This window comes from Lutjanus erythropterus, chromosome 3 (genome assembly GCF_056507025.1).
Source record: "Lutjanus erythropterus isolate fLutEry1 chromosome 3, fLutEry1.hap2, whole genome shotgun sequence".
Taxonomy (NCBI): Eukaryota; Metazoa; Chordata; class Actinopteri; order Lutjaniformes; family Lutjanidae; genus Lutjanus; species Lutjanus erythropterus.
The window spans coordinates 15,530,237-15,553,776 of record NC_139319.1 but is presented as its reverse complement, the minus strand read 5'-3'; the positions used below and the strand labels follow the sequence as shown (position 1 = coordinate 15,553,776).

At 39.2% G+C, this 23,540-nt stretch overlaps 1 protein-coding gene across 3 annotated transcripts in view; it reads right to left on the bottom strand.

Moving 5' to 3' along the window:
• inpp4b (inositol polyphosphate-4-phosphatase type II B) overlaps positions 1-23,540 on the bottom strand; it is a 195,220-nt gene that overhangs the window by 161,899 nt on the left and 9,781 nt on the right. For 2 of the 3 annotated variants that reach the window (XM_084715166.1, XM_084715167.1), the window contains exon 3: positions 3,683-3,801. In XM_084715166.1, coding sequence (XP_084571292.1) covers positions 3,683-3,801 — 119 coding nt within the window. Of the gene's footprint in view, positions 1-2,891; positions 3,041-3,682; positions 3,802-23,540 lie in introns of those variants that run through there. The other variant, XM_084715168.1, reaches the window with a different exon arrangement.

Genomic DNA, 23,540 nt, shown 5'->3' with positions numbered 1-23,540 from the left:
CACGCACATCCAAAAACGATAAATACTGGGTGCTGGACAGAAGAACAAATACAAAAACACATACAAATACATATATTTCGGGCGTCCCTACAGCTCAGTTGGTAGAGCGTGTGCACCATGTATTGAGGCTGTCAGTCCTCTGCAGCGGCTACCAGTTCAATTCCCGCCTGTGGCCCATTTGCTGCGTGTCATCCCCTCTCTCTCCAGCCCCCTTTCCTGTCATATCTTCAGCTGTCACTATCAAATTAAAGGCAAAAAAGCATGATCTGTTGAGTGACCCCCACTGGTTGGTTGTATATATGGAGGTGTGTCTCCTTATCTTGTTCATGTCTGATGAAGGGCTGCTGCCCGAAATGTCACATGTGGTGATACTATTAAATTTCCAAAGGGAGCAGTGTCTGGTGTGTGGACCTATTTTGTGTTTTTAAAATCAGTTTTACCTCGCAGCACACCAGAGTTGCTGGTCTACCGCTGCCTTTATTGTTTGTTAATTGATTGTTTTGTTTGTGTTATTTTGTGACTCTGATGTTTTAAAAGGTTTGTTGAGATTCAGCAATGTCACACAAACTAACAGATTAAAGCTGCAGTAGACCAACAACTCCTGTGTTCTGTGAGGTAAAATCACTGATTTCACCGATGGAGTGTGGTTGATTTGGAGAGAGTGACATTTTGCTTATATCATGGCAGTTTTGGAAAAGGATGTCTGGCAGCAAGGTACAATGGTGGAAATATTCTAAATATAGAGTACACTTAAATATTGATTTTTTTTTAGGTGGGCTATGTTTTAAGTGTCTACAGTACCTTTTGCTGTTGACCCTGTCCACAGCATCACATTTCTCTGCTTCCATGATGGTGTACCATCTGCTGCTCCAAACTGGCGGCATGTAACTACCATCTACTTTAGTTAATACACTATCAATTAGTACCTCATACAACCCCACCTCAAATAATCTGAACTATGCCTTTAAAGTCTTTACTTTTTATGTGAGCAAAGTTACGCTTTTACTTTTAAAGGTCGTCCTTTCAGACATTTTCTATTTTGTGAGCTGACTAAATAATATTTTGAAAAAGAAAAAAAAGTTTCAACCTCATTCCAATGAATTGAAATGACATTTGGTTTTAATCAGTAATCAGTTATGAGTCATTTGCAAGTTGAACTGACTGAACTCAGTGTCCTGTCAGGCAAAGAGGGAATGATTCATTAGAATATAGCCTAGCTTTTCCTTACTAACCAAATGATAGAAGATGAAGGCCAAATTACCACAAGCCAGCCAAAACAATTTTTATCCGCCCAATTAGGCAGTACTGGCACCAATAGACTGGCTTCTTTTGGCTATGTATTATTCTTTTTTACCTTCTTTTCTATAGTTGATACCAATTTCAGATTTAAAAACTACTTGATGTTTTTGTTTTCTGTGTTCAAAACAGGCTGCTGCACCATCATCTATTGTCACTCTTTTCTCTCCCCAGCACGAACTAGCAAACCCATTTCTGCTGTGTGCATTGTGGGAAAACTGTCAGCTGACACCACATCTTAAATAATAAAAACAATATTGTTGTTTTGGCAGAGTAGCAGTTACAAATTTAAGATATATTCAGAGGCAGTTTGTACATGAAAGACAGACACTGTTACCCTCATTTGACATATTCTGTGAAACTCTGACTCTTTCTTTAAACAAGGAGAACCTGTAGAGGTCATTTCTTTAAACTAAGGATTAATAAAATCCAGATCCAACATGATAAAATGCTAACCTGTTCTTCTTATCTGACCCCTGTCCAGTGATTCATGGGTAAGACTAGAAAGGGCCATGTAGCAGCTGGCATGTTCCATCATTTATCTTCTAAATTAAACTCTTGTATCATATACAGTGGATTCCTGATAATATGCCTATCACATGAGTAGGTCTAATGCCAAAGCTTTCATGCAGCCACGACTCCAATCAGTGCCCAGCAAAGCTGCCGGCAGCTGCTGAGAGCAGGCATCCCGGGAATGTGACAAACACAAGAAACACAAGTGGCAGTTGTTCTGTCTTCAGACTCATGCTACACACACAGTGGGGCTTTCCAATTCACACATATACATGCGCGCACACACACACACACACACACACACACACACACACACACACACAGGTCCTCCTTTGGCCACACAGGTTAATGAACATCTGCTGCTGTGCATGTTGGATGATGGTGTATGAGTGGAAAAACCTACTGGTTACGACCGTCCTGACAAGTGACCTCTGTTCCTCTAAACAACACTGACACTTAACTCAAAGAGGAGTTCAAAGTCACATTGGATTTTCCCAATGCTATTCTATAGCTGAGTCAAAATTAGAGCTGCAGCTAATGACTGTTTTTTTTTTTTTAAATCAATTAATCTGCCAATTTAATAATAAAATGTAAAAAAAAAAGAGTGAAAAATGCTCAATTGAATTTCTCAGAGTGCTTTTGTCCAACCAACAGTCCAGAACCCAAAAACTCTTCATTTACTATCATAAATAACAAGGAATAGCAGCAAATCCTCACATTTAACAAGCTGGAACCAGTAAATGTTTGACATTTTGCTTGAGAAATGCCTCAAACGAATCAATCAATCATGAATCAATTCTCAAAAAAGTGTATTCATCTAATTTCATTTCAATCGACTAATCGATTATTGGACTACTCATGGCAAGCCTACTCATAATAACACTAAAATCACTTATCTGATTGATTTGATTTCTGTGTGAAGTGCTAAATAGTAGAGATCATCACTTTTATTACACTATGCTGACTAATAAACTAAAATATATGGCAGAGAAAACTCCTCAGACCATCTTAAACACCTCTTATAAGGCTGCAAACCTCTCTTTTAAAACGGACTCATAAAATCACACAGAATGTGCACATACCCTGTTTTTGTGGAGTCGAAAGCAGTCCATATCCTCAGCTCCAAATCCTCAACATTACAGCCATGAAATCAAAACTCCAGCGGCACTCCGAGTGTCTGCAGAGCTGGCTGAGCCAGCATACACTATCCTACCACATCCTGTGTTTCCACACACACATTCAAACACACGCGCTGCTGTTCCCTTGACAGGACTGAGGGGGAAAGCAGTTGAAATGCAGTCTTTGAAAGAGACGGTTATGCTAATTTAGCTTTACTGGATTAGAAGGAAAATAATGTGCGTCAGGAAACTTTGCCCTCATATGAGGAAAGAAAAAAAATGTGTGTGTGTATGTGCACATGTGTGTAAGTGGGTTTTCCATAGTGGGACAGGGGGCAGCTGTTGCCGCCCAAAAAACACTTGTGCGCCTGTTGCCTTGGCAACACTACTGTCACACTGGAGGTAATAAAAGAAGCATTTAAAGAAGTCAAAGAGCAGAAAAAAACACTCATACAATTAAACCCACAAACACACACTGTACATATTAAGAAAATGTGGTGAATGAGAGTCACACACCAACTATTTTAGATGTCTGGACTGTCACAGGAAATAGAAGGTTAACGCTCATTGTCTGTTCCAGTTCAGTGAGTCAGATGTGGGGAAAAAAGGTTGAGAAAAAGGAGGGCAGACATAGATGGAGAGACTGCAACCAAGACCCAGTGACCCAGAGACACAGCAAAACAACAAACATCAAAGGTTGGAGAGAGACAGAGAGAGGGTAGCGCATGTGTGTGTCTGTCTGTGTGGGGCCTTACCTCCACTATCTCTGTGCAGGCATGAGAAACGAGGTGCTGCTTGTGGGGATCTATGACAGCCACCTGGACCAAAGCATTGGGCTTCCTGTCTCTGCCTGAGGCCACCAGATCATTACAGGCTGCAGAGAGGAAGAGAGGAAGAGAGGAAGAGAGGACAGAGAGAGGAGTGGATGGAGAGAGCAGGAGAGGCAGGGAGGAGGAGTAGAAGAGGAAAAAAAATCAAGATGAGCGGATAATCCTTTGCAATGGACACATAAGTGACTAAAAGCATGTGACACTGGGTCAAAAATATGAGATTGACGATAAAAGACAGAAACAGGGTAAACAACACAGGAGAAGAAAACTGCTAAGGCAGAAGATTTATAAATATCTCCCATCAGATTTGATGTCAGATGCCAAAACATTAAAGAGCTGCATTATCACATAGGAACAAAAGGGAGTTAAATCCACTGTCATCACCTCAAAACACAAATCAAAGCCTGAGCAAATAAATAAAATATATATACATTGAGATATAAAATTGTTGCCTCAGCAGTTGATTAAAATGGCAGCAAGGCAAGCAGACTTCCTTTTGGCAGTGAGATATCAGTTTATTAGGGCATCATTTCATTTCCCACAGCAAAAGCAGCTTGTCACTCAGCCCTTTTCCAAGGACAGGAAGACTTTGCCTCCCACAATTCCTTTATAGGAAACCAACGCATCCTGGTTACGAAAAGATAACACTTGCTGATCTCATCACAGCTAAACTGATGCATCTTTTCCTTGTTATCTCTTTGGTAAGGAGAGATACATAACAGTAAAGTTGCTCTTTTGACCAAGTCAAAAGGCAACAAAATGGATTGATTTTTTTCTGGGCCTTTCAAAATGTGTTATGTGCAACCTTTCACAGGAAGTATTTTTATTTCTGTGTTGCGTTCAAAACTTTAAAGCCTCTGGAAATTTGGCTCGATTTATTAAAAATGCATGTGTTTTATGATATCCAAGGAAAGTGTCTCATTAAGCATCCAGAAGAATCCTAGTGAAAATAAACATTGATAACTATTAGGCAAGCTGGTTGTATCACATTTTTTGCAAGGTGAAACAACAAGACAAGAAATAGTGTTGGTTGCTTGTGACTTCTTTGTTCTTCATAGTTAATCAATGATCAAACTAGGATAACTATACATTACAGAGTGGATTCCTTAAGACAAAATCCTCAGAAATTGGGGATCATGAGTTAATGTGCATGTATTGTGGGGGTTTGTGAACCTTCGGCTGAGACCATTTCTCAAGACCGTGCAGGCATGACAGATTACATTTTGATCAGCATGTCCTCAGGAGTAACGACACAGAAACTCAGCAATGCACTGCTACGGATGGTGGCAGAAGTAAAACTTATTTTAGCTTATTTGACAAAAATATATATATTTTTTTCACAGCTTTACTTTGTAGTCAAACAGCCCTTTCCAATGGGAATCTGAAGCCATCTTTGCTCTCTTCAAAGCCAGCAGACTCCATAGACGAGAAACACAGGTCTACCACGGCCTCAACTGCTTAGTTATTGTGTGACCCTGGTGCTTCAACACTTTAGTTTGGATCTGAAGTAACATTTCTAGCTACAGTTTAAGGCAGCAGTAAACCATTAGGTCCCCTATTCTGCCAGGTAAAATTACTGTTTTTTGTCAAAGTAGGAGCAATAACAGCTTCAGTTTCCCTATTGTTGAGCTGGCTCAGACTCAAAGAGGCAGAATAAACAGAAGCAGAGAGGTTTTGTTACACCTGTTTGACTGGGACGACTGACGTCAATTTTTTTTTAGGATTGGTTTGAGGAATATATTGTGTGCGTAATTTTCTTAATTAATGTCCAGCCATAAGCAGGGTCAATTCAAACCCAATATCAGGAAAGTGTACAAAAACTTAAATGACAATATTCAAATTAAAATTTCAACAATTTCTAATGATTTTAGATGTTTACTAAAATGTACATGGAACCCTGAATTACACAGTTAGAAAGCTCCTGTGGCTTTGGGTTTCTCGTGGCTTTAAAATGTGATTTTTCTGTTCACCTCTCCTTCAAATTGAAGGCCTCTAAAAACATCCGACCTGATACCCAGTAAATTACACCATATGGTTTTGAATTTATAAATTAATGAACAGTCGTATACACTCGAGAACGGTAATGACAAATCTGTGTTCAGCAACCTCTTTGGATGCTGTCCAAGAGCTGCATTTTATCTACCCAGCACTATTCTGGCATGTAAACAGTAATTGATCCACTCGCAATGCCTGGTCAGTTTCACACATTACTCTGCAAAATAACGTCTGGATATCATCACTCAGTGGATGAAATTCCATTAAAAAAAACAGCAAGGGCAGATGATTGCTTCTTTGTGTGCAGCTTCGTCTTCACAGGCTTGATTTTAATGTTTAAGCAACTGAACAGCAACTGGAGATGAAAGCGGCTTTTGTGGGAGCAATTTTAAAAGGACTGAAGAGCAAGAATAAAGTTGCCAAAGGGTTCAGTAGTAGGGCATCAAGCACTCTGACATATACAGACCTTTCTTTTCTCAGGTGTAGAGGTGGTTTATCTGACTCTGTCTGATGTTTTTGGTGAAGATATGAGGTAAACCACATGGTTAAGTTTTTATTTTCAAGAGTACACCTGTGGAAAGTGATCGTTTTACACTGCATTTCTCTTGCAAGATGTGCAGAGTCAGTAGAGGCTACAGCATAAGGCTTACCTTGAATACATGTGTGCACAAACCCACAGAGTAAAACTACAACGGAAACAGACATTTCCCAGCAACACTGGAATGCTGATCGAGCTGTGAAGGTGACTGTCCTTGGCATTTCTTTTAAGAACAGCAACACAAACAAAGCAGGGATTTAATGAGCATTTGTCACACACTTGTTGGCGAGAAGGCAGACAAATAAAAGAGAAAGATTTCAGCATACGAAATTCAAAGCTTTTTTGTGATCTATGACTTTACTATTCCTTTTCAACCTATCTTATGTGAAACTGAATACACCACATAAAATAAAACACAAGTATTTCACTGAAGGTTGACTGACAGTGGGTGTAAAATATTCAAAAGGCTTCAGTTAAAGAGAGGGTTTGTATAGTCATTCACAATGTACACTGACAGCTGTGTGGAATTTTGTTACACTGAGAGCATCTTTTTTTATCAACTCCAGTAAACTCAGTAATAATAAAAAAAGAAGTCTTTGGTACAGTAAAACAGAACTTGATTTGTACTTTCTGCTCTATCAAAATCACAATATTCTCCATCAACAGCAGTTTGTATCAAGGTAACCATTGCAAGAATACTTGAGCTTAAACCTAACCACTGATTAAACTGACAAATTACAAAACCAATGACAATTACCACATATCCTTACTTTCAGCTTTGATATTTGACTTTGGTATAGCCATGATTACAGATGATAAGGTTGCTACTGTAGATACCACACAATACCTGAATCTATCTGAAACTGACTGTTCACTAAGCCCCAACCCCTCACTCTTTCAATTCTAGCTCAGCCCATATGCAATTTACAAAGATAAATGTGGCAGATTTCTTTGAAACGGCTAACGTACCGCTAAATGGTTAAGATGGGGAGGGACGTGTTGTGTACATTGATTGGCATTTATAGTGGCCAATGGCACTGTATGTCACCACCTGACTGAGGAGGAGGGAGGGGTGAGGGGGCACAGGACTAAAGCTAGAGGGAGTCTAGCCTTTTGGTTATGTAGTAGATAATGAGACACCGGTCCAAAGAGAGACAGACCGAAGTGTAGCAGTCAAGCATGGGCTGCTGAGACACACAGAGTCCGCTGGAGCGGGGGGGGGGTTAGTACATAGCTGTAGTCCTGCTGTTGCAGTCCAGTGGAGCTTGTACACCCATCAAAAGAGGTGAAATTGAAAAATACTCAGTGGATGGTAAGAAAAAATAGTGTCAACTCCAGTGAATGATGGGTATCGATGAGCATATTTCAAAATGAGCGCTGTTTCACAGACTTCCACTCAACAGCAGGGGCTGGGGGGAGATGTGCCACCCAGCTCTGGTTAGAGGGCATTGGCCTGCTTTTTTTAAATATATATTTCATATCATAGAGTCACCCCAAACAGTCAACCCCATCTTAGCACTTTTGAAACAGTGGGTGAAATTTTAGCCACAAAATGCAGATTCATAAACTTCTGAAGAAATGTCCAAATTAACACCGTACGCAAGTGAACGGCATGTGCACGCCCACCGTCACACATACTACACACATCCAGTTCAGACAGTGCACCTGCGTATATAAACATGGCTCCAGGCTAAGAATCTACAGTGAAGATTAAGGTTAAAAACGTGGTGTTAATGACGTCTTTCAAGTCAGTGTGACTTGGATTACACCAGAGTTGCAGTATGGAGGCATTTTATGATTTTTTCCTGTTGTTTTTTCTGATTCCACTCAGTTTGTGGACTAAAAAAAAACTAAACTTGACCTTCAATCAGCATGAGGTTGAATATATAATGACTGGGTATTCATTGTGTGAACTATCCTTTTGACACCAGCAGAAAATCTTGTTTTTGCTGACCTACAGTGGTTTTACTTTCTCACCTTCCTGTGGCGATGTAAAAGTACACTCTATGGTGTGGCGATATGCCCCGACATCACTGTTGGGTGTAGTTACAAGTCCAACAGATGACTTCTGACCATATCCAAACATACCAATCACTTATGCTGGGAAAAATTGTTAACTCAACCATATAAGACTTTCCATATAAAACTGTAAAAACAGGAGGTGGTGTACAGCTGTTGTTTTTCAGGGACTCTGGGTGATATTCAGTATGGAGATGTGTGTGTGATGAGGAACTGACTTCCAAGGTACTGACTGAACATGGGTGAGTTTAATATCTGAATGCGCTGCCCAGATATCAAGTTAAAGGATAGGTTTACATTTTTTAAAGTCTTGACATAATTTTCCCCGTCCCCACAGAACACAGAGTAATCCCGTCTTAAATCAGTTATTTGAGAAGTGATGGTCCTTTTAGTCCAACATTCTTGCAGTTTCCACAGACAGCGTTTCCTCAAAGCTGAGGGAAAGTAACATAAAGCAGGAATCTGGTATCAAAGAGACACCCACTTGATTTGTCTGTTGAACACTCGTTAGCCTCAGCTGAACAAGAACTTTTACACAGAACCAGGACGGCAGACTTTGTTCCCCATCACCTAAATGTTTCTCTAAGAATCTGCAACTTATGACCAATTTCAGGGTGTGTTTAAGGCAAATACAAGACAGCAAACCTGCCCAAATTTCTATCTGGATATTGCACATCATGGAGCACCATCGGGTTCTGTTCATGTTGGTGCTGATCTGGAGCTCCTATCAGCAGGCTTTAGCGGACTGCACATATGAACGTCTCATAAGCCAGCAGGCATTAAATAATTTAATAATGCAAGCATTTCTCACTTTGTTGTGAGTCCAAGTTCATCCCCTGCCAGTCCACATTTTGGTAGCAAAAGCACTGCTAGTTCACCCGTCACCAAAACAGGAAGAGAAATCTTTTTTTTTTTCTTTCACCAATCAAATGACATACACAATGGTATGCTAGTTTCTGATTTCTCAATCAACACAAGGGAGTGGTGTCTGGGTAGCTGCATCACCTATCTGCAGTGTGTCGGCTTGATTACAATGCCAGTATTGAAACAATGTAAAACTTTCCTTTAAAGATTGACAGCCTAAACGTGAAATATAAGTAACTTTCTTTAAGTAAGTTTCTTTTTACTTAACTTTTGAACTTAAGGGGCTGACTTAAAGCTGCAGTAGTTAGAAAGCCTAAAAACGTTGATTTTTGAGACTCATCTGAGTTAGGTTTAATTTTCTCCGTCCTGAGCCCCTCCTACCAGATGAACAGCACACGATTCATGCACGTAGGCAACAGTTTAGTTTATTGGGGTACAGTTAACCCAATCAATCATGAATGAGCACGGACCGACAGACATCAAATTTGTGTAATAAAGCAGACATCTGACAGTACAGCAACAGAGGAGAGAAACTATATTTCAAAACATAAAGATTCAGTGTGAAGCTACAGAAGTACTGAGAGCTGAACGTAAAGAAACTTTTAAAAAACATCTATTTATCTGCTCTCCTGCACACGCATGAAATCAATATCACAACGCTTGCTTGTTTGAGGGGGAGAAAAGGAGGATTGTCACCTTTTGGCCGTGGTCGGCACAACGTAACCGCAGCCTGCTTGGAGGCCAGTCAGGCTCGCTGTGTCCCGGCCCCCGACTCATTGCATTTCAGGCGCAGCTTGCCGCAATATAAACAGTAATGGAAATGCAAATCAGTGGTACCACGGTTTCACTCAGTGTGGACAAAAAATGCCAGTGTCAGCCCCATGTGTATGTGTCTCAGTACTCACCAGAAAAAGTCCAATCTTTCCTTTACATCCCGCCTTTCTTTACTCTCATTCCTTGACTTTCAAATAAATTTCTCCTCTGGTCAGCAATCATGGACAGACAGACTAATTATCGCACTGAAAATAGCATGGTCGGCTTCTCCGCTGTTGCTGCTGCACACAAGTTTACAAGTAAATGTGAAGATAAAGCTCGGCAAAGCCCCACGATCGACGTGAATGAACACAGCTGACGGTGAAATCAAAAGCAACTGAGTAACTCCTGGGCTGAGCATGTTGCTCATTAGACTCTTTTTTTTTTAGATTCTCTTTATAAAAATTCCATTTTATAGCAACTTTTCCTGCAGGAGTTTCAGCCATTGATTCAGGGTCTCACCGAAGGAACGTGCACGCACAGCTGCACTAGTAGAACAGCCAATGGGAAGCCCTGGGCTGAGAAGACCTGTGATTGGTTTAAGTTTACTGTCACGGGCCAGATGATCTAAATGCTGAAAACTGAGACAAGGGGAGGTGTAGAAGTCTACTTGCGTCTCACCACTTCATTTACAACATGCTGAAAGGTTATGAAATTATTTCTCATTGACATCAAAACAATGTTACCTACCCTAGCTTTCATGTCATCTATCGTACATTGGAGGTCACCGTTAAAATGTAACAACTAAAACTCACTGACAGGCAAGGCAAATGCTTAAAAACATGTGTGTACAAGGCGTATGTGTTTACATGCAGTTATGATAGTATGTTTGCACAGAGAGATAAGTGTCAGTATGTGTATATAGGATTTATGAATGAATTGCTTGAGATATACAATTAAATGCACAGAAAAATTTGCATATACAGTATGTAGCCCTAAATTGAGTATACGAACTTCAAAAATGTGCTCTCTGATGTAACAAATTACTCAAGATACAATGGGAAACTCTTTATTTTAGATTTATTTATTTATTTTCATTTTTTTCTCTCTTCTTTCTCATTCCTAACTTGATTTTTTGATTTTTTTTTGTATTGTAATTCTATTCCTGAATGTGTATGTACCCCTCTGACCTTCATCTATTCTGAATCTGTCGTTACCCAATATACCCAATATTAAGCTGAAGTCATATAGTACTTTACATACTACAGATTTACCATTTACCTATATGCACTGAGCTCAAACTGTAAACTATCGCTTATTACAACTCAAACATGTCTTAACATGCTTGTACTTCTGCCTCAGGTAAATCTTCTACACATTTGGCTAGACCAAGCATTCACAATGTTCTGCATTTAAATATGCCTGAGAAATGTGTTGCATATTCTGAAATCCCCATCCTTTGAAGTCTTATTCCAGTAATTTATCAAAAAAGCAAATATGTAAGAAATACGGATTTTATTTTATCACAGGCTCTTTTGAGAAATACATGCTGTATCTCAACAGAGACCTATCCAATATAACATCAATAAGTGGTTATAAAAAGAAATTTGCTGGACACCAATATCTCATACAGCATACAGAAAGTATAAATGTCACACAGATAAAGAGTTGGGTTGCCTGTGAAAAGTGTTTATGTTGTTTGATGAATGATGATAGATGAAGTAAACTAATAATTTAGCTTTGAACCTGAACAAACATCAAACATACTTAAGCTAACAAGTCACAGGGTCACCAGTGGATAGAAAACTGACCTTGGAGTGAATAATTTTATTCACTTGATTTATTTTTCAAAACAGCCAAATGTAAATTGGTCAGAATCCAAACTAGACATGAAGTCTGTGCGAACTGCGTTTTCATATTTCACACATTCAAACCACGACTTCAGTTCTCAAACAGACCTTGGACTGCACCAGACTAAATCCCATTTGCTAATTCCTCCAGTTCTCTAGAGCATGTCTCATCATGAAACCCACTTCAGAGTATTCAAAATACAACATGTGAGTTAGTAATATTAAATTGAAAAGTGCATTATTGAAGCACTCAACCCACATTCTTGAGCCTGCACAGTTAGTCACAGTTTTGTCTGAGTACTGGTAAAAGAGTCTGGGAGCAGGGGCACCGTCACAGCAGGGGAGCATAAAGTGAATCATGAAGGGAATAACTTGGTCTAAATGGACTTCAGTGCATGCAGCCATTACAAGGCAAACCTTGAAACACGTATTACTGATGCTGTTCTGCTACTAATATACAAAGAGGTGCACACTGCTACTGTAAGAAAACCATTTGTTAACCAGACTGGAGTTTAGATCTTGTAGGTTCATATATTTTATGGATTTATTGTCTGTATATGCAGTTTTACAGCAAAAATGAAAATACTTTGGTACTTTTTCACACTATAAAGATTATGATCCATTAGATGTGACATCTATGGTAGATCGGGGGCTTCTGTAACAAGATTGAAAACATAATTCTGATAGTGGCCATTTAATCTAAATGAATTTACCTCGGATCCCCGGGCTAGAATGTAGCACGACTGCAGCTTGTTAGATAAAAAAAAAAAACACTCAGACTCCTCAGAACTGGGATTAAGAAGCATTGATCTACATCTCCAAGGTTTCCCCACAAAACCAGAGGAGGTAATGAAAGAGAATGAATGAAACATGGATATGTGACGTGATCTGGTGTTTCAATTTCTGTATGTGAACATATATCTTATTGCTTGTTTAACTGGGTGAGATTAACTGCATTAAGTCACAGATGAGAGGTTGATTTATTTTGATGACAAATGCATGACTGAACAATTGGACATGGGCCTATGGTCCTTTAAAGTGTGCATAAAGCTGGGCGAAATACTGTGTGTTAATCTTAATCATATTAAAACTAAAATATACCATTTACTACTTTTTCAGTACAGCCTAAATTACAAAATTACCATGTTTTTTGACCACTGACAAGTTATATTCAAACAAGATAGCCACAAGGGCTGTCCACAAGATTTTTTTCAGTTTGATCAGATTTGGTTGTCTGACACAAATATTCCACTCTTCATGAGTGTGTTGTGAAATTGTGTTGTGCAGCACGTCCTGTCACCTGTCCTGCATGCTTTGTGTTCCTCCATGCAGTGAATTAGGGATTTTTTTTTTTTTGACCACACTGAACAGACCACAATGTTTTGGGTGAGTTTTCTTTTGTTTGACGCTGTCGACTTTGAATGAAGCTGACAATTATGCTAAAATTTTAGTTTTTCAAAGGGAGTCTGGTGAGTTTGGTGAGAACAATAAAACAGCTTTTTCTTGTTTAACCAAACATTCCTTAATTTAAAAAAAAGAGGTGTTTCACTGTTGCGATCCTTTCCAATAACGTAGTGAGACAGAATAGCAATCTGAGCCTGTCAGTGGCAAAAACAAGCACAAGCAAACAAAGGAGCTTCACCGGCCCTGCACACTCCGTGTTGCACTCTGGTGAAGTTGCTAACAGTGCGTCACCTACTCTGTTACTATCATGCTTCTCCACTTCCATCACAGTTAGTTTTGTGGTTTGTGGTGATTTAGAGACTCAGTTTGTAAAGTTTTCAGCCTGCCTTGTTGTTACAAGTACACTTGTGTACACTGATGCAGCTTAAAAGCAAGAGATGAATCTTGTTTACCAGCCACTCATTTCACCCTCTCTCACCAATGAACCACCAGTGCATGTTGTCAGACGGATTTTCTTAATAAGTGCACCAGCTAATATAAAATATATTTATTATTCCCCTTAATTGCTCACTGAAATTTTCTCCCTGTAAATTTGTGTAAGCTTCTATTTGTTTTATCCTGTAATGCACACTGACTGACAAAGGACAGAAAAGAATTTTTGACTGGAGGGATCTCAGTCGACTGAGGGGGTTTCCAGGATAATGATTCGAATCTTCGACTATCAGGGAGCAGCCCTAACAGCCATATCAAAAACAAGGAGTAAGGCAGCATTACTTTGAACTTCTACTTTGAATAAAAAGCATAAGAATAAAGAAGAATACAGACCCTAGGGTGACTAGGAAGATGTGGGCAATGTGGTCTTTTTTGTAGAAATGTTCGGTCTTATTTCTATCACACCACAGTTACTGTTAACCACAACATGTAAAATACTACTCCAATAATATTACAACAAGCTCACTACAGCCTATAATGAATCTTCTGAGAGTAGTCATGTGGGAAAGCAGACCTTTAAACTGCTGCAAGCCGACCAAAATTTCTCAAATGCCAGATGGTTGATCTTTCTAGTGATAAATCAGGATTGTAGACCCCCCCCCTGTAAATTTAGCCAAATTCTAAAATCAGGGGTGGCAGAATTGGGGTTAAATCAGGCTTTATCCATGCAATGTCTGTCCAGCTGGAATGGCTGACTTGGGAAGAAAGAAGGAAAAAGAAGACAGCAAATGTTTATGATAATGTAATGCAGTAACATTCAGAGCCTCTGATTCTCTGTTGTTGGGAGAAAAGGCTATAAGACCGAGTTGTAGAATATCTTGCAGTACAGCAGAGCTCATGCATGTATTATCTCTGAGGGGCTATTCTGATTCAACATTCCCTTTCTCTCTTCAAGATCTTGGTGCCAGGTCTTTTGGACTCACATTAAAGGAGGTCTAACGTTTGCTTATGCAGGACGAAGGCTTAAGCAGAGGAATTTATGTTCAGGCAAAAAACAAAACAAAGTCATGCAAAAATATGTTCATAGACACTGATATTCAAACAAAGAGCATCTGTGTGTCTGTTACTGGGGTCTGTTGTGTCAATTCTGTGGGTGTAACAGGTGTTTAACTTTTTCTGCACCTGCATAGATATACTGATCCTATCAGCACATACAAATGTAAGTATGTGTACTATGACATAGTAAGCGCCACAGGCCAAAAATCCTTCCAAAGAGCTCGATCTTTTTTCTTTCAGTCTGTTTCATCATGCCATCACCTCTCCAATTTGTTGCCCTCCATCTGTCCAAATTACACTGGCTCTCTTTTCTTGACATGATTCTAACATTAATTTCATTTTTTGCTGCACAGCTTCCACACACACACCTAAGATGGGATACTGCAGATAAGCTGCTGACTGTCCCCATCAGTCACCTCAGGGGACGTATATTTGACTGGCCTGAGGGATCTTCCCCACGCTGCCGCACAGTTAACCACAGCCAGACTGGTGATTGAAATGGGACTGGGTGCCCAACCATGCATCACAAGACTGGCTCTCTTACAGGGATATGACACTTGAACTGACCCTCAGGTCAGAGCTATTATGATGCTGGGTGGGGGTGGCAGGAAAGGGAAATAAAGAGGGCGACAGAGGGAAAGGACATGGGAGCCCCTTGGAGAGACATGCGGAGTTTGAGGAAGGAAGCCTGAGCGAGAGGGGAGATAATGAGGGGGTGACATGGAGGGAGGAAAGAGGAGTGAGGCTTATTAAAGAGAGAGTGATTCAAATAATGGAATGAAGAGCAGGAAAAGAGTGTCTAAATTTGAAGTGCCTTAAAGAACATTATATTTGTAGATTTTTAGTAATTTATTAGTGAATTACCTGCCTTAGCCTAGGTGGAAATTAATTCAACAATAACGTGACTTGCAATTTTAGCCAAGCGACTCAAAAACGAAAGTATACTGAGACTGATTCCTAAATTACCATAACAATTGAGCAATTGGAGTAATAATGTTTGCCCATCCTGGGAGGCTTCAATTACTACGCTGTATTTATTTTGTGTGATTGGAATATGCTGAGCTCTTTCAAGATGAATTTGCTGGAAATGAGTTTTAATGCAGCGGGCGGGCCCACAATGAATCTAAATTCCATTTAATCGAGAGGGGAGCCCTGGGAGTTGCCACAGGAGACAGGAATATATGCTCGTCTCCAGAAGACGTTTCATTCATCACGATAATTATTTCAATGCTTCAATTAATTTGACAACATTATTTGCATGTGCCGCCATTTTTGCACACCTGTTTGCCAGTGGGTCTGGGGAAAACTGAGGGAAAATTAGGGCTGTCGTCTTGTGATAAATATGTCCTTCACCTGCTGCACAGATTGAGAAGCATATGATGTTAAATCTGTAAAAGGATTTAATATAATGCCCGTAATTTGCTGTTTTGTACGAGAAGGGAGCCTCAAGTTTGGAATGAACCGTGTGTAATTCAAAGTGCATTTGTAAAGCTGCCATTCACAGCAAATTTGCACCTGCTACTTCTGGATATTCATGCAAAAAATACAATTTAGAGGCAAAATGAATATGAATTTGAGCACTGACAATGTATTTTTAAACCTTTTGTCATGTAACACTGCAGCTCAAACATTGCTGTAGAGTATTATAAATTGACTTTGGGAAAAAATCTTTTTAAAACTCCACTGCCACTACTGTAAGGAGCCAAGAACATTACTTGAAAAAGAACAAAAGACTTGTGCAAGAGTCTTTATAGAAAGGAAAAAAAAAATCAAAGGTTAATCACACCACAGAATTGACCTGATATTCAACAAGTCATGGCCATCAGTTACACTGACACTCTGAAAAAAGACCATTAAAAAATAGTGTGTATTGTTAAGTTCTTCTCTGTGCAGGCATAAGTTTATATATGTGTGTAACTATGTTTCATCGGCTATAGTGTTTAAATTGTATGGAAGCTTGTGAGAAATGAGTGTTTTTGAAGTTAAGCGGTGGTTCAGGTTCACAACATTCACCATTCAATTCATTAATATTTCTTCTCATCCAATAGTTGATATAAGAGATTTAAAAGGAATAAGTTTCCCGCAGGCAGTCACAGACCGGCACAGAAGTCTACAATTTAAATTGGCTGGTATTTTAAGTGACAGAGACTCGCGCAACATTTTAATTTCTCTGGTGAGCTTGTTTGTTTGTATCTTACATTTTGGGCAGAGAAGATTCTTCACATCAGGTTTTCTGACACAGTGTCAAAGAGGCAAACACACACACACACACACACACACACACACACACACACACACACACAGACTCATTATTTTTGGGGCTTGAAAAATAAGTCTAAAACTGCAGTAGCAAAAATATAGCCAATGATGAGCATGATAAACAGTTGACAACTGTATTTTACTGTATCTTTATAGAAGAAGAAAATGTTTTCTCAGACGTTTTATTGTCCATCTAAGCTGAGAGGCTTCAGTTTGTTATTAATCACTGGTCATAACATTAAGCTTTAATCAATGACTTTGAAATTTATCTGGCTAGTATACGGTATCGTACTGACCACAGCACAGGAGTTCTTCTAGCAGTCGAAAAAAATGCGTGTCTGTGAAATTGATTGCTTTAAAGAGGTTTACTATTTAATTTCCATATAGCTGGGTGACACACAGAAGGCAAATTGAGGCGAACGGATTTCTGCTGAGGAAACGTTTCAGCACATGTGTGAACTCAGGGGATGCTGGAATGACCCACATCCAAAGAAATGCAGCGCAGCAGTGAGTCTGACAGCAACAGGGAGTGCATATGGACAGCTAGCATTTGTCTCCAAATCATCTGACAGGAGATTAGAAATGTCTGTTACAGCCTGAAAGGGTAAGCAAAGTTTGCAGCAGCTTTCGTCTTCACTAATGGACAAGTGGTCCTTGGCCGGCGAAGCGTCTGCCTCTGCCATCTCCCAATCTTCTGTCCCATCGACAACTCCATTTGACAGCATATTAACAAACGCACCGCTATTTTAATTGAGGAGGAGGAGCGCTGCTGTGTGTTCCTCTGTGTGTGTGACAAGCAGAGACATGCATTGTGAACCGGCTTAAGTAGGCACATCTTATTATCTGAGTAATGTGTCCTTTAAATGGCAGGAAAATATTGCGCCATTGACTTCAGACCAGGTTTTTGTTTGTCAATGATAGGGCTGGGAAATATGGCTTAAAAATAATATCCTGAGATTTTTAGGCTATTCTGTAATATAAAATATCTATCTCAATATACACATTTGCACTATTTGAGAATTTACAGTAGGCTAATCTAGAGAAAACATATGCTGATTTTATAGAATATGATGCCTTGCTATAGATTAAACTACCCAACAGTAAGTAAAGCAGATAAAATGAGTTCAACTTTAAACATTTACAGTAGTAAAATGAAATATGCACATTAATGCAGCAGCAATATTAATCCAAAAACCTCAAATATAATAGTGAAAGACTGACATGGACCATTTTACTGCACAATAAGTAATACTACATTTACTTTTGACACTTTGAGTAAATTTTGCTATAATACTTACATACTTTTACCATAGTTACGTTTAGAAAACTTTTCCTTGTAGTGGAGTATTTTCAGCACAAGAGATAGTACTTATGTAAATGTGCAGAAAGTTGTTTTGAATGCATTGAAACAGTGATATATTATATTACTGAACAATGAGGAATTCAACTACAAAATACTAGTCTTCTCCCTTTTTTGAATCACTGCTGCCCTCCTATTAAGTGTATAAACAACAACAATGGATACAAAAAAACCCCAACAACAACACAATACGGCCTCAGTAGAGAGAGAACGGTGTGTACTGTCATCTGCAGCACCTTCATAACCTACTGCAGAGACTAATGCTTTGCATTAGTAAACTATGCTTTCCAGATGTTTATTTTGTGTTTGAATTTGTTTGAACTTGAGTGTTGTATGTATGGGGTTGTGAAGCGATGACGCTGCACCTGCATGAAAAAGTTTTAGTTTTGTTTAAGATAGATCAATCGGTAGCACACACAGGCCTAATCTCGATTTCACGTGTGTGCAGGTGTGTGTATTTGTGTTTTTTGTGGTGTGTAACCGACCCTGTGACTGTGATTTTAACTGCCAGGTCAAAAATGACCAGAAGACAACCTGATTAATCATGAATATGTTTGTTTAACTTTTTCTAATGTTGGGGTCACTTTAGGAAAAGTCATCAAATTTAAAGCTGAAAAAAAAAAAAGTTTTCTGCTGTTAAAGACAATACAAGGGTTAAGAGGAACACACCCATGGGCATACAGATTGGTGGAAGTACAGTTGCTATTTACACAATGAGGGCACAGGGCATGAAATGGACAGCTGTATCAATTGGATACTACCATGACAGCAGTGCACTGCGCACAGCTTTGCACCAGGTGTAAGACAGGGGGCCTGAAGTCCAAAAATGTGGGATCTTACATTTCCTAGAGCACAACTGGATAGCAACTTTACTTAAGATGCTCCTTGCTTCCTAAATGGTCACTTGTCTCAACTCCACACCTTTAGCCTGCAATTCAGGTTTTCTACTAAATATTTCAAGTCTCAAGCACAAGCCCAGATAACCCTGATGACATCCTCAGGATTGTTTTTTTTTACTTTTGAAAGCTAGCTCTGGAGAAACAGAAAACATTAGACAACTATTTGCAGAGTGGTACTCCCTATGAAGAGTAAAAGCAGGCGAGTGCCATTTTAGTCATTACCATCTAAGTGCAGCCTTATTCCCCTAAATACCATGTTTGTCTACAGTGATATAATTAAATGTTAATTAGCTGAAAAGTTAATTGCGGAAGTTTGGCACCACCCCTACACACAATCACACAAACACAGAGACGTGCACACAATCAACAATCAACAATTACTCCGTACACTCAGAGTAAATCTGTTCACCTCTGTGAAATGTGGGACAGCTGCAGCTCATTCAGAAAACTGCAGCCAGAATTTTAACAGGGACTTAAAAAAAGAAAGCACTTCATGCCTCTTGTCAAATCAATACACTGGTTTCTAGTACACACAAGAGTTTAAAGTTCTTTATGAAGCACTGAGTGACATTGCTCCACAATGTGTCTTCAACATGTTTAAAAGCTACAAACCACTCAGACTTCTGCAGTTAGCTGGCACTGGTCTATTACTGAGGGTCAACTGAAAGTCTGCTGAGGCTGCCTCTGGTGTTTGTACTCCTAGTTGCTGAAATAACCTCCCTGAGGACTTTATATTTGCTTTAACTGTCACTTCTCTCAGCAGCCTTTTTTTTGTTTCCTTTCAAAGATTATTATTGTATCTACCCCAATCGATAGTTTGTGTGGGCTGTCATATTCAGGTTCAGATCCCTTCATGTCTGCTTGCCATGACACAGCAGTCTGTCAATGGCTGTATCTCAGCTCTGTCATTACTAATTTTTGTTTAAAGCACACTGAGCTTCTCATTGTGTATCATATGTGCTACATGTTTTAAGTCTGGCTTGCCTCTCTCTAGATCTACTGTGAGGAAACTGGCTCGCTGTCAGCTGCTGAGCCCTCAAAGAGGCCAAGGACATGCCAATAGCTGTTTTAACAAATAGGTGAAAGCAATTACACCACTGCATAAGAGGGCGGCACCAGATTAACCTACAACTGTGAAAAAAAAAATCAATTTTTTTCAAGTATTAATGTGAGGAAGATCACATCAGATCTCTGTAGAGCGATCATGGACGTATGATAAAGCCATGAGCCCAGTGAAGAGACTGTCGAAGCAGAAACAGCTGGTCACTCACAAGCTATAAAAACGTGATTCAATTTCCTGTTTGAACATTAACTCTTTTTAGAAAAAGTCAGAAACACCTCAAGCAAGTGTAAAATAGAGCCTGACGGTTACTAGATGCCAATACTGATATTTATTTGACTTTTAAAATTATGATATAGATGTATCAGCTGTTATTCTCTATAAACATAAAATCCAAAATGACAGTAGGGGACTGAAACAGTAAACTATCACTTGTATTTTTATTAAACAAAATAAATTAAATTAAACAACTTAGAATCTTTTTGGCAAAACTGGAGGATTTTTTTTTTTTTAAGTTGCCACTTCCACCATCTGTTCTTTATTTGGATTCCCATTAGCTTTTGCGATAACAGTTGCTGGTCCTCCTGGGATCTATGTAAAATGAAAACCAAACACTAACAGCACACAGAGGACAACAAATGTTGGCCTATGTAATGTGCATGGTGAGATGTGGTGAGGAGTCGGTATGAATATTCTTTCTGAAAATGGCACATTTTCTACCCTGGGAACAGAAGCACCTTCTTCAAATGTATGCAAAATCACAATCTGACCACTGCGTGTATTACCTGGTGGTATTGATAATTACTGAGGCAGAATAATGCCATTTAAACATCAATCAACATGATAACAACCATAATATAAACTGTGCACAGCACATGCAGCCTTCGCCACAGCTATGTGGATGAAAGTTTATTGGCTGTCAGATGTCACTGTCTGACTGGACAGCCTCATGAAAGTGATATTTTACAATTCATTATATTTTAAACTGATGAAATTGTCAAAACAAGTCATTTGGTGTTTTCAAAGTCATGATATTAAGCTGAGACAGATTCCATATCCTGTTCCCATTCAGAGGTTGCTGCTGAGCACAGACGGCTCGCACCGTACATGATCCAAATGTTCAATAGAGTAGGCATAGCAAATTTAATGATCACACACAGTTAAAAAGCTAAACAAAAAAAAAAAAAGAAGAAGTTCTCACTCACTTGATGTGAGACTTTGGATGGATTCTTCAGAAAATTTTGGCCATCTTTCTTCAGTGAGGGGTTGTTTTTGCCAGAGCCAGCTGCTGCAGGTAAATCCATCATGTGCTGCAGTGTTTCACCCAGAAGTATTCTGGATAAAGTATGAATCTAGTGTTCTTGAAGTTTTGGACTTAGACTTGGAAGTTTTTTTTTGTTTTTTTTTGTTTTGAGACCTCAGTCCAGTGCATTTTATAATTTCAGCGCAGAGCAAAATTTGCCTCTTCATTGTTTTAATATTTTTCTTTCCATAATTAATCTATCTTAATCCATCCAATTCATAAATAAGGCTTCAACGGCATTCAGACATCACGTTACGTTAGTCTAATTCAGATGGTAGAGCCACAGGTTACTGTATTAAGTGCATTAATGATCAGAGGTGTTTGAATTCATGGTTCTTTCTGCTTGTTAACCAATTAATTAAAGCACTCTGTGGCTCGGCCAGTAACACATAAGAGCAATAAAACACACACTACTTTGCATGTAAACTAAATCTTATGAAAGATAGCAAAGCATATAACATGGCTTTATTTGTGGTCCTTTCAAATGCCAATTGTATTAGTCTATGGCAATTTTACAACTGCATTTTTTCCTGCTTTGCCTCAAGATTGGCAAACCCAGTGCCCCCCTGTAGATGACCCCTACGCTTAATAATGGGTTTAGCACCAGTTTTTGGTAAAAAATGATCCATTATTTAAAATATTTGAACATTTTAAATATTTAATCATATAATCTCCTTCCAGATCTGAAAAAAAAACCTTTTTCTGCATTTTTTTTTAAATTGAGGGCTTGACAGATTTGAGAAAGGTTTGACAGAGGTACTGTACATTGAGCACACATGAGCACGCATCCAACCAGGGCAATTTAAAAAGGGACATGGTATTTCTCTGTGCCAGCTGTCAGCTCTATTCTCTACCATGACAGAGAATTTACATTCAAATAGTCTTTCTACTCAAGTGCAAAGCCTACAGCTACAGTATCATTTGGGTATAAATTCAAATAGAATGAACATTTAGAAATCAAAGCAAGCATTACAAAAGATTTATTTGATTTTTTTTTTTTGCAGAATATATTGGCATGCCTGCATCTGCCACATGTGCACATGCAGCCAGTTGTGTGAGTGTGTGCACGTTTTCAGAATAATGATGAGCCCCACACAATTTCTATATAAATGAACTCTGATTACATGTCATTATGGCTTGCTGTAATTTTGCCCTCTATGTAATGGCAATAGGGCTATCAGGAGTTTTAGGAATCATGAGGTATCAACATGCAGATTAAACACACTGAGAACTGTTTTAATGGTCATAAGAGATACACTGAGCACTGTCCAGGCCAGGGGGTCACTAAGGGACTTTAGGGAGGATATGTCTGTGGAATGATCCCTCATTGTACTGAGAAACTGCAGGCTGATATATCTGTATCCAGTCATTTTCTGGTTTATTGTGAATAGTAGGAAGCCTTTGTCACAGTCGCCTAAAAAGACAGAAACAAGGGAGCCAAGACGCCGGTCTTTGATGCTATCCAATCTCTTCTGTCAGAGACCACAGGAATAATATTTCTGTTTTGGATTTTCGCTTTTAGAAACTTGACCTGAGCCACAATGAATTGTCTCGAAATAGAACTCCAGCATCTCCAGTTGCATAAAAAATGTATGAGACCATCTCAACGAAAAGTTCAAAAGGACCCTCTCGCCATTCTGCCTAATGTTTTCTCAGTGCCTTTTTCTGTGTTGTCCCTTCCAACCAAGCTTGGGGTGCATGTATGTGTCAGAATTGAGAAAAGATTAAGGATGTCTGCAGATATGCCAGTAATTCTGACTGACTCCTGCATTAGTGTAACTGTCAGCAAGTGACTGTCTGTTGTTGTTGTGTGTTTACAACTGTTACATTTGGATTTATTTTAGGCCATAAACCTTAGCTGTGTTTCTGAGCCATGGAAGAGGGATTTGACATTGCTAAAAGTGTGCAACCATGCAAGCGAGTCCATATGTCTTTTATCTAATGTGCTTACAAGGATGTCAGGAAAGAGTGGGATGGTACTCAGTACTTCC